General features: G+C 45.5%; 1 protein-coding gene and 1 pseudogene across 7 annotated transcripts in view; one reads left to right on the forward strand and one right to left on the reverse strand.

Annotated features, from left to right (window-relative positions):
• Capn3 (calpain 3) overlaps positions 1 to 12,473 on the forward strand; it is a 51,183-nt gene that overhangs the window by 6,925 nt on the left and 31,785 nt on the right. Inside the window, exon 1 of one of the 7 annotated variants that reach the window (XM_032904009.1) lies at positions 8,823 to 9,135. The exons of 3 other annotated variants lie outside the window; for them this stretch is intronic. In XM_032904009.1, the coding sequence (XP_032759900.1) occupies positions 8,887 to 9,135 (249 nt within the window). In that variant the 5' untranslated portion in view covers positions 8,823 to 8,886. Of the gene's footprint in view, positions 1 to 8,822; positions 9,136 to 12,473 lie in introns of those variants that run through there. 3 more of the 7 variants (XM_032904012.1, XM_032904010.1, XM_032904008.1) reach the window with 3 other exon arrangements.
• Positions 897 to 1,005, reverse strand: LOC116902535 (annotated as a pseudogene).

Here is a 12,473-nt window from a genome sequence, read left to right on the forward strand (position 1 = left end):
GAAACCATGAAAAGATGCATTTCCCTTATTAAAAAAAAAAGCCACAACATCCTTTTTGCACATTTGTAGCTTTTTTAAAAAATTTACTATTTTATTCCTCTCCCTCCCCTCCCTCCCCTCCCTCCCCTCCCTCCTCTCCCTCCTCCCCCTCCTCTCCCTCCTCCCCCTCCTCTCCCTCCTCCCCCTCCTTTCCCTCCTCTCCCTCCTCTCCTCCTCTCCCTCCTCTCCCTCCTCTCCCTCCTCTCCCTCCCCTCCTCCTCTCCCCCCCTCTCCCTTCCCTCCCTCCTCTCCCCTCCTCCCCTCCCCTCCCCTCCTCTCCTCCCTCCCTCCCTCTCCCTTCCTCCCTCCTCTCCTCCTCTCCCTCCTCTCCCTCCTCTCCCTCATTTCCTCCCCTCCCTCCTCTCCCTCCTCTCCCCCCCCTACCTCCCCTCCTCTCTTCCTCTCCCTCCTCTCCCTCCCCTCCTCCTCTCCCTTCCCTCCCTCCTCTCCCTCCTCTCCCCCTCCCCTCCTCTCCTCCTCCCCCCTCCCTCCCCTCCTCCCCCTCCTCTTCCTGATTCTTGAGACAGTGTCTCCCTATGTTGCCCTGGCTGGCCTAGAACTCACAGATTTGCCTGCTTCTGCTTCCTGAGTGCTGGGGTTAAAGGTGTGAGCTTCCGGGTTCTATTTTATTTATTATTATTTAGTGTGCATCTATATGTGAATCATGTATGTGTTCCTTGACCCATGTGTGTCAGAGGACAACCTTGTGGAGTTGGTTCTCTCCTTCCACACCTACATGAGTACCAGGGTTTGAACCCAGGTCATCATATAGCAAATGCCTTTTCCCACTGAGCTGTCTCACTGGCCCCATTCATGTGTTTCTAACCATCTGCTGATGTCTTTTGCTCTTTTTTTTTACTTGTACTCACTTTTAATAATGATATACCATAAAATATAACATATCAGCCATCTTAAAGGAAGACTTTACTTTTGCATGGTGTCTGGCTTTAAATGTGTAGCCCAGGCTGGCGTCAAACTTGTGATCCTCCTGCCTCTGCCTCCTTCAGCAAATCCTACTGGCATGCGCCACCACAACCGGCGTCTTTTGCTCTTATAACATGTCTTACTTCTAATTTTTAAATTTATTTATTTGTGAGTGTACACATGCATGTGCCACTGCAAGGCATCAAGGTCAGAGGACAACTATGAGGGACCGGTTCTCTCCTTCCACCGCGTGAGTCCCAGGATCCAAACTCAGATCATCAGTCTTGGCAGCAGGTGCCTCTACCCGCTGAGCCATCTGTCCATTTGTTTTTCTCTCAAGTCTGTCATTTTAGTTGGGGTTTCTATTGCTATCAAGAGAAACCACAACCATGCGAGAGAAGTTTATAAGACCTCAAATCCCACCTCTGTGGTGACACACTTTCCTCCAGCAAGGCCGCACCTACTCCAGAGAGTTCACACCTCCCAATAGTGCCAGCATTCAAACACGAGTCTCTGGGGGCCATTCCTGTTCAGACCACGCAGGTACCATCCTGCATTCTTGCTCGTTAGTGGGGCAAGCTCGCCATTTCCTGTCCTGTGCTGTGCAGTCTTAGCATCGGATACACCAGCTTCATTACCTGGTGGGGACTGCACTTCCTCCCATTCTCTGAGACTGCACAAGACCCAAACTAGATAGATGCTCCTTAAATAGCTCTTGTTACTGTTTTCTCTAAAGGGAACTTTGACCTACGGATGTAACTGCTTTGATAATCATAGGATAATATAAAATTATTTTTCTTTGTAAATCAGTGCTTATTATTTTTCTAGGAATTTGTGGTAATTTTCTATGAAATTTTTGCTTTTGCAAAAAAAAAAAAAAAACCCATCTGCCTTGTTTGGTGTAGGTGCACAAACATTTGGAGTGAGTGTTTATATAAAATATACTTAGTCTTTCAATTTCAACATTCCTGTGTTCTGATACCTTAAAATTATCTAAAACTTGAAAAAATATTCAATCTTGGGGATGAAGAGATGTTTTGTCACCTGGCTGCTCTACCAGATTACCAGGTTTTGAGTCCCAGCACTGGTATGGGTATGGTGGCTCTGAGCTGTCTGTAACTCTAGTCCCAGGGCATCAATGCCCTCTTCTGGCCTCAGGCTTACACATACTGAATACAGTGTTACATTGCAGCCAGAGCATCCAAACACATTAAAATAAACAGACTTTTAAAAATGTTAATTCAATCTCTAGCCAGCTTTGGTGGGTAAGAATCTGAAATCCTAGGACTCAGAGGCGGAGGGAGACAGGGCCATCAGGAAGATCAGGAGGTCAAGGCCAGCCTTGTCCACAAAGTGAGTTCAAGTCCATCTTGTGGTATGAGACCAGTCTCCCAAAAAGAAAAAAAGCACCCTCCAATTTGAAAAAAAAATTACGTAATTATTTTTTTTTCTTTTTTTCGGAGCTGGGGACCGAACCCAGGGCCTTGCGCTTGCTAGGCAAGCGCTCTACCACTGAGCTAAATCCCCAACCCCAAATTACATAATTATTAAACACTTATTTGTTTATTATGTATACATGTGTGGCAATAAGAGATGGGCAAGGTAATATGCTTAACATCCAATATATGCCAGTAAGAAAAATAATTGAGGGCATAGTGGGTTTTTTTGTTTTGTCTTTTGGTTTGTTTTGTTTTGAGATAGGGTCTCATTATGTAGCATTGACTGGATGGAACTCTTTAAGTAGACCAGGCTGGCCTCAAAATCACAGAGGTCTGCCTATCTCTGCCTCACAAGTACTGGGATTAAAGGCATTTGCCACCACATCCAGCCATATATGATGTTTTGATCAAATTCATACCCCATTTCCTCTTCTCCCTGCTACTATTTACTCCTCCCAACTTTGTTCACCCCCCATTCACTTTTGTTTTATGTGAATGAATTTGTCTGCACATATGTGCACCACATGCCCACAAGGCCCTTAGAGACCAGAGGAGTGTGTGAGACAATTGTTGTCACCATGTGCATGCTGAGAACTGAACCCAGATCCCCTGCAAGAACATGGTGGTCTTAACCATCGCTCCAGACATCTTTTTCTTTTCTAAAGCACACTGATTCTACTTAGTGCCATCTGTATATGCATGGATATAGAGCCATCTACTGGAGTATGGGTAGCTTTTGGGGGCCACATCCCAGAAGAAAACTTAGTCTTCTTCCCCCAGCAGCCATCAAGTATTAATAGTTTCTCAGTCAGGGTAGTATTCCATGAACTCCTCCCTGTGAGCTCCCAAGCCAGATAAGGGATGGTAGAGCGTTGCCCATACCCAGCCATTGCTCAGAAAGCACAGCAGAAGTGAAACTGATCCCTACTCAAATCAGGCTTGAGCCTACTCTATTCCATAGAGACAAAGGGCTCGTCATGATAAAGTCACTTAGGCTGCCATTTCCCCTACCCAGGAAATTGGCTCCTCAGAAATCATGGGACCAGCAATTGCTAATATAGCTGATACTTGCAAGGCCCTGCCTCACTAAAGCACTTTCTCCTTTGTCCTTTTTCCTCCCCTCCCCCTATGACTCGAGCTATATAAGCTAGCCCCAAGCAAGCTTTCCTCTCAAACAGTACTCAACTGCCTTCTGCTTGCTCCCTAGCTCCCCTGAACCCTGAGCCTGCTGTGGCATTGGCCAGTTAGGGGCAGGGAACCCACTTCTCCCCAATCCATGCTGGAATTTTTGGCTGTTTTGATCATCTGCAGGTCTTGTGTATACAATCATATTCGCTGTTTACATTTGTAAACTGCACTGTCACATCTGCCAAATACTGTTTGGCTACAGACACCCACGACATCTGGCTCTTAGAATCTTTTTACTTCCTCCTCTGCAATGGTCTCTGAGCCTTGGGACAAGGGATTATGATATAGATGTTCCACTTAGAGGTAAGCACCCCACAGCCTTATTCTCTGAACATTACTAGTTGTGGGTCTCCGTATTAACTTGTCTACTGCACAAAAAAGCTTCTCTGATGAGGGTTGAGAGATGCACTAATCCACTGATATAAAGACGAGAACAAAGAGGACGATTTAATACTACGTTTAGCAAAATAATACTATTAGGGTCTCCCATAGGTACTATGACCTAGCCAGGGTTTTGGCTCAGTTAATAATACTAAACATGAGTCCCATCTTGTGGACTGGATTTTAAATCAAATCAGAAAGTGGTTGGTTGCTCTCATAACGTTTATGCCACTATCACATGAGTGGGAACATTGTGCCAAGACAGTCACTTCATTCTTTTCTCCCTGAGTAGTATAAGTAGAATACAGCATTATAAAATGTATCCGGTAGAAATGAAGCTTTCTGGTTACTACCAGTTTGAGTCTCCACATCCTCTGACTGAAGTGTGTGGTATGTTCAGGGATTAGGTCTTTCTGTAAAGTTCTAGCAAGAGCAAGAGCAATGGCCTGCAATGTTTAGAGGAATCTGTGGCCTACAACATCCAACAATATGAAAAGAGAAAAGCCATGCCTGGCATTGGCCTTTTTGTTGGATAGCCTATGGTGCCTGGGGGAGGCATGTCCCCCTATTATAGGGTTAATTCCATTTAAACTCTTTTTTATTTGTATATGTCTTAGGAAGTCTTATACAACAATAGCTTTCCATGTGGCATTTCCAATGGTCTTTAGTGTCGGTTATTCCTCCTTATATATCCCCCATATCCTACCCTCTCATACCCCAGCCTATTTCAGAAAAAACACTTGTTTTGAGTTTATAAACCTTTTTTTATGAAATATATTTGCTAAGCACATGATTTTATCTAAAATTTTTGTTTTTAGGACAAAAATCATCGCATAAAAATCCATCCCAATGCAGTATATCTCAGAGACCTGTTGTTGCTTCCTTAGTCTAAAAAGGGGATAACAAGAATTGATTTCTTTTTTTTTTTTTTCGGAGCTGGGGACCGAACCCAGGGCCTTGCACTTGCTACCACTGAGCTAAATCCCCAACCCCAACAAGAATTGATTTCAAGTAACATATAAGTATGTAATAGCAAGTTAAGATTACCTATGTATACTCTACATTTTTATTGGATATTTTATTTATTTGCATTTTAAATGTTATCTCCTTTCCTGGTTTCCCCTCTGCAAACCCCCATCCCATCCCTCCTCTCCCTGCTTCTATGAGGGTGCTCCCCCACCCCACCCACCCCCATGACCCCACCCTGACATTCCCCTACACTGGGGCATCGAGCTTTCACAGAACCAAGGGCCTCTCCTCCCACTGATGCCCAACAAGGCCGTCCTCTGCTACATATGTGGATGGAGCCATGAGTCCCTCCATGTGTACTCTTGGAATGGTGGTTTAGTCCCTGGGAACTCTGGGGGGGTCTGGTTGGTTGATCTGGTTGGTTGATATTGTTGTTCTTCCTGTGGGGTGGCAATCCCCTTCAGCTCCTTCAGTCCTTCCCCATTGTGGTCCCTATGCTCAGTCCAATGGTTGTCTGCGAGCATTCGCATCTCTGTTTGTCAGGCTCTGGCAGAGGCTCTCAGGAGATGGCTATATCAGGCTCCTGTCATCAAACAAGAAAAAACACTTTTTAACTAAGAATCATGTTCAGCTACTACAAAATCCTGATGATAGAAATTATTTAAACTTTAGTGGAACTAAGAGCCTCCTGATAAAATGTTTTTTTTTAAAGATTTATTTATTTATTATATATAAGTACACTGTAGCTGTCCTCGGATACACCAGAAGAGGGCATCGGATCTCTTTACAGATGGTTGTGAGCCACCATGTGGTTGCTGGGAATTGAACTCATGACCTCTGAAAGAGCAGTCAGGTGCTCTTAACCACTGAGCCATCTCTCCAGTCCCCTGATAAAATGATTTTAAGTGCAGTGACTGGATCTGAGGAAACAGTTCAGTAGGTAAAGTGGAATAAATCTTGAGGGCCCAAGTTCTGCCCCCAGGACCCATGTTTTTAAAAGCCAGGTGTGATGGATGTACTTCCGTGACCTCTATGCTAGAGACACAGAGGCAGGTGCATTCACAAGGTTCCCTGGTTAATCAGTGAACTCCAGGTTCAGTGAGAGGCCCTGTCACCAGTGGTCAGGGTCTGAGCTGGGTGTTTCCAGGGTCTTGACCTCCTACCTAATGAAGATAAGGGCACACATATATTCACAAAAGAAGAATAATAAACTATATTGTAAGGGAATCAGTAAACAGACTATAGGGGGGCACAATGTAAGATGGACATCGGGCCATGTGAGTGCTCAAGGACCTTCCTCCTGTGTGGAGCTTTTTCTTTAATGGTATTGGAGAGAAGGAGGAGTTGATTACTAAGGGGTATAGTTTGGGCAGTTCTTTATTTTGATTGATAGATTAGGCTGTATATTCATTTTCCCTACTGTGCCTTTCCCTTCCCACAATTCATCTGGTTTTCATCATATATACACATATGTACATACAGAGAGAGAGAGAGAGAGAGAGAGAGAGGAAGAGAGAGAGAGACAGAGACAGAGACAGAGACAGGAGGAGGGGGAGGAAGAGAAGGAGGGGGAGGGAGAGAAGGGGGAGGGGGGGAGAAGGAAGGAAGGAAGGAAGGAAGGAAGGAAGGAAGGAAGGAAGGAAGGAAGGAAGGTAGGAAACAAAGAAAGAAAGGCACTATTTCCTTGATTGTTCCCAAGGGTGGGAAAAGACTTTTGCTTGAAGATGGGAGTATGTGTAACCTAAAGCAGGTTGGAACCTGAGATTGTGAGGTAGCTAGGTGTATTGTTTATAGAGGAGTATGTGTACAATGGTACTAGCAAGTGAAGAAACTAGGCTGCCAAGTGCATTACTGCAAGTGTGAGGGGTGCATAACCCCAAACCAAATGGGAATTCCAAGCTAAACTGTCTCCTGTGCTTGCAGGCCCCAACTCTGTCTCAAAAAAACAAGATGAACAGAACCTGAGGAACAACACCTCTGACCTCCACTTGAAAGCACAAGCACGTGCGCGCGCACACACACAGACACACACACACACACACACACACAGACACACACACACACATAGACACACACAGACAGACACACACACACAGACACACACACAGACACACACATACACAGAAACACACACACACAAACACACACACACAGACAGACACACACACACACAGACACACACACACAGACACACACACATAGACACACACACACAGACACACACACACAGACACACACACACAAACACACACACACACACACACACACACACACACACACACACACACACAAACACACACACACAGACAGACACACACACACACACACACAAACCCACACGCACGAGCGCGTGCACACACACACACGTTTATATTTAGAGAGACACACCCATTCTCAGATACACATGCACACTCACACATACTCACACACACTCACATAGGATAAATAACACACACAGAGAGAATAATAAATACATAAATGCAGAGGCCAGCCCATACCTCAACTTGGGGATATTTGAATCCTGAGGTTAGGCCACAAAATCTTGGATTTTATTTATTTGTTTTTAAATTTTGTTTTGCTTTTGCTTGTTTGTTTTGTTTTTGTTACAGTCTTACTCTATAACTGATGCTGACTTAGAACTTTCCACATTACCCAGGCAGGCCAATAACTCAAAGAAATCCTCCTGCCTCAACTTCTCAAGTGCTAAGATTGTAGGTCTGTACCCTCTTGCCCACTTGAAAGCTGCGTCTTACATTGGTGTAGCATTTTAAAGTGGATTCCAGAAGTTCAAATTCTACACTTTGAGTTACACGGAGTAGATGAAGGCAGTGGAGGTCAGTGAGCGGGTGGGGACTGGACGCCCTTCTAGCCTGCAGCCTGCCAGTCTCTTTCCCGGGTTCTTCAGTTCTCTGTGTAAACATAATGACAGTGGGGAAGCCAAACATTCTTAGCACAGCACCCCAGCACACACAGGCTGGAGTGTACCTCAGTAGGGAAAGAGCTCACAGTATGGTAGGCTTGAGGTCCTGGGTTTGATTCCAAGCACCGCACAAGCCAGCTGTAACAGTCCATGCCTGTGTTCTCGGCACTAGGGAGGTGGAAGCAGGAAGATGAAAAATTCAGTCATCCTGAGCTACATAGTAAGTGTGAGGCCAGCCCAGGCTACAGGAGACCCCCATCTCACGATCAAAGTGCAACATAGAACAGAAACAACGGAAAGCTCTCCGACCCACCTTTATCTGCTTCTTCCGACTCACACATTTCCTACCCCAGGGATGTTGACTGTAAAGCATTAGGTGTCTGCATTCACCCTGGACTCTACTGTGATAGGGACTTTTGCTCTGAGGTCCAGATACTTGGCCTCTGCATCCTCATAGATCTGAGCCCCTAAGGTCTGCAAGGGCTGGGGCAGGAACATCGGGAGAATGAGGCTTCATTACCCTCAGACAAAGGCTTGCAGCAGATTCCTCCTATGCATTCAGCAGCCTGTATAGGATTAGTGTATACAGCATGTTTAGAAGGCCCCATGCTATACCCCATTGATGGCCAGTGTCAAAGGCATGAATGCCTTTTGCTGAGACAGGGGGAGCCCTCTGACACTATATTTTCTCTTTTTAAAGCAAGAGTCCCAGCAAGGCTGTTGGAGGTGCCCTAAAGGTCTACAAGGCATTGTTGTCTGTCCCCCGAGCCATCTCTGGCTGGCTCTCTCCCCCTCCCTGGCTCCCTTCTGACTTGCCTGTGTTGCCCCTAGACCACGGGCTCAGGGGCCTCTAGCCAAAGCTGCTGACTCTGACCACGGCCTTTCTCTGGACTGTGTTCATTAGCATCAAGCTGCTGGGGGTGGAGGAGCTATATAGGCTCCGGGCCATTCACCAGAGGATTAGGCCTGGGCTGAGGGTGCAGCAGGAGAGGCCGCAGGGAAGGCCGGGTTCCACTGCTCGTCATCATGCCCTACCTGCTGCCGGGATTCTTCTGTGACAGAGTGATCAGAGAAAGGGACAGGAGAAATGGAGAGGGCACCGTCTCACAGCCTCTCAAGTTTGAGGGGCAGGATTTTGTCGTTCTCAAACAACGGTGTCTGGCTCAGAAGTGCCTCTTTGAAGATCGTGTCTTCCCAGCAGGTACACAGGCCCTTGGCTCACATGAGCTGAGCCAGAAAGCCAAGATGAAGGCCATCACTTGGAAGAGGCCAAAGGTAGGGATCAAGGGGGCATGGACTCTGCAGACAGATGTCGGGGAACAGGGAGTGAAGTGGTGAGAGCCTGAGGGCATGGATTCACCCCACCCCTCAGCAAGTAGCTTATTAGGGTCCTCCTTACCCTTATGTCACAGCCCCAAATACCTAACTTCTTGTGCTAGAGGCTAAGGAGGTTATTTTCTGTTCCCGAGCTGCACGATGAGGTTTAGGATGACCTCTAGATCCACGGGATTATAAATATTTAAGAGTGCTAATGCGTTGATTTAAATTCCCATAAGATTCTAAGGTAGAATCAGTTCTTCCTGAGAGCAGGAGTTTGGGAAGGAAGAGTGGAGTGGTGAAGAGAAAAGAGGCAGGTGCACAGAAGGGGCGAACAGAGAAGGAACAGGAGACTGGAGATGAGCCTTAACCTTCCAGCCAAAGCTGACTCAGCATGGTATCGGGTCTGTTTAAACAGAAAAGTCCCCGCTGACCAGCCAGACTCCTTCTTGGGTGAAACAGCTGATTCAGGCTGCCCTACCAAGGAACATCCTAGGACCCCCAGCATGGCAGCAGGAGTAGGTCAAAGCACGTGGGACAAAGCCCTTCTCCCCGCAAGGAGGTGCCTATAGCTGCAAGAGAGCCTGCTATATTTAGAGCCGGCAAGGAATGTGTGTGTGAAAATCCAGAACTTCTGCAAGGTAGATTCATTAGTGTATAGGCAATTTTTTAATTAGTTGAATTTATTTTTAAATTTTTAATTAGATTTTAAATTATTTTTACAATTACAGGTTTACATTAAAAACTGTAAAGATAGTGCTGGGTTCCCACGTGTAGTCAGTCCCTCTTACCTGTGTCTTTTACTCTCTGTGGTGTTAGTCGGTCTGTAGTCAAATGTGACGCAAAAATACTAAATGGGGAATTCTTAAAGTATTCCAGAAGTTTTAAATAGCCTCCACTACTGTATATTGTTTTAATTATTTTATTTTACTGTAGTATTAATCGTCTTTCATTGCCTGATTTATAAGTTCAACTATCCTCGGTATGTGTATAGGAAGGAGTCTAATGATCTCTGTGGGTGTTGGTCCTAGCCACGGTTTCAGATTTCTGGGGGTCTTGGGATATGCCCCACAAGTTAGGAGTCCACTGAACCTTCAGTCCAGTTTTTCCTGTTCTATCATCATGACCTGTCCACTGTCTATCAGAAACCGAGACCAATGTGTTATTGAAAACAGAGTTCTCACTTTATTTCCTTGGGGTTTGTCCACTGTCTTTTTCTGTTCCAAGACTCCTCCCTTGTATTCATGTATGTGTCTTGTGTCGTTAGCCCCCCCTCTTGGGTTTTCCTTGTTTCCAGTGAGCTGCACACTTCACAGAGCACTAGTCAGGGATTTTATAAAACACCTCTCAGTTGGCATCTGTCTCAACTCTTCTTCTGAGTAGACTGAACTTACAGGTTTGTTTGGCTATATATATATATATATATATATATATATATATATATATATATATGACTTTTATGTTTATGTTAAGTATCTGAGTGTTTTCAGTATCTGAATATGCCACATGCTCCTAGCGGCCAGTAGAGGGCACTGGAGTCCTTATAACTGGAGCTACAGACCATTGGGAGTTAGGGTCCTGTGCAAGAACAGCAAGTGATCAATACAGGCTGAGCCATCTCTCCCGCCCTGGGCTTATGTGTTTTGAGAAGGCTGACCGCAGGCAGGCAGAGGTTAAGTACCTCTTAGCACAGCACACATCGAAGGCACAGACTGTAAACATGCCTCCTCACTGCTCAAGCTGACTACGTTGATATGTTCCACTCCTTGGGTGCAGTGTCTCATAATCCTGCATGAGGTCTGTGTTCCCTTTGTGTCTCTGTCCATTATTCCAGCGATAGTCAGTGAAGTCCCTGTAGCTACGCAACACATCCCTGGGTTGGTTTTGTTTGTTTGTTTTGGGGGATCGGGCAGTTGTTTTGTTTTCAAATATTCTTGAGAGCATCGTGACTTTGAATCATTATGGGACATTACAGGTTCATCTGATATAATTCCGCCTCCAGTCTTAGAATCAGCCATACAGTAGACAGGGTGTATGCGCCAGTCATCTATCAGATATGAGGCCCAAGAAGATCACTCGGTCACTGTAGTGTCGATGTGCAAACACGATGGGCTGAGGTCGCTTCCCAGACTTGATTCAACAGTCTAGCGTGGGGGCATACACCTGGAATCCCAGCACTGGAGAAGCGGAGACAGGTGGATCCCTGAGGCCAGCCAGCTTAGTCTGCCCTGTGAGCTCCAGGTTAGTAAGAGAACAAAACAGAAAGCAAACAAGAAGCCAGCGGAGCGCAGTTGAGTTCTGACACCCAGGGTGCTCCAGCCCCCACGTGCACACGCACATGAAAGATGGGTCTCGTTGTGACCTTTTCATTACAGACAAGGAGAGGACAGGCAGGGAGTCCACTCCCCTCACTCCCGCCGCTGTCCCTTCTCACTCGTGTACTTTTTTCCTTTTTTAAAACTAAGTAGATTTTTTTTGTTTTGTTTTTTGGGTTTTTTGTTTTGTTTTGTTTTGGGGGCGGCTTTTGAGACGGTCTCATGAAGCGCAGGCTGCTCTAAAACTGGGTGAGTAGTCAAAAACACCGTAACTCCTTACCCTCCACAGGCGCCCACCTGCCTAGGTGCTGGGATCACAGGTGTGCCGCCACCCCCGGCTTCCCTCGTTCCTCTTTAGAAATACATTGTACTTATTTTGAAGATGTTCTGGGCCACCATGTTCATTTATACAGTACTGGGATGAACCCAGAGCCTTGTGCATGTTAAGCAAGCATTCTACCAACTAAGCCACACAACTCCCCACCAATCTTTTTAAACCTAGATTTTTCCATTTAAAAGGAAACATGCAACATTTGTTCTTCTGACTCTGTCTTATGTTTAGCATGATAATCTCTAGTTCTATTTCCTACAAATTACATAATTTCATTCTTTTTTCATATATGTATGCATGTATACAAACACATACATACATTTATATATTATATAATATATATTATATGCATTTATGTTTACACGCATATATATATGCATATAAATTTATATATTATACATTGCATGTGGGGGGAAGTGCGTGCCATGGTGTCTGTGTGGAGGTCAAAGGCCAACTTGCAGGAACTGATTCTCTCTTTTCACTGCTTGGGTTCTGGGTATTAAGCTCTTGACAGCAGCCTGGTCAAGCTTACCGTCACCTGCTGAGCGCTCTCACTGGCCCAAGTCTTGTTCTTCTTTTTGGCTTAATAGAATTCCGTTGTGCACATACATGTTCTTAATACATTCTTCTGTTGAGGAGCATCTAGGCTG

The sequence above is a fragment of the Rattus rattus genome, chromosome 5 (assembly GCF_011064425.1).
Source record: "Rattus rattus isolate New Zealand chromosome 5, Rrattus_CSIRO_v1, whole genome shotgun sequence".
Classification (NCBI taxonomy): domain Eukaryota; kingdom Metazoa; phylum Chordata; class Mammalia; order Rodentia; family Muridae; genus Rattus; species Rattus rattus.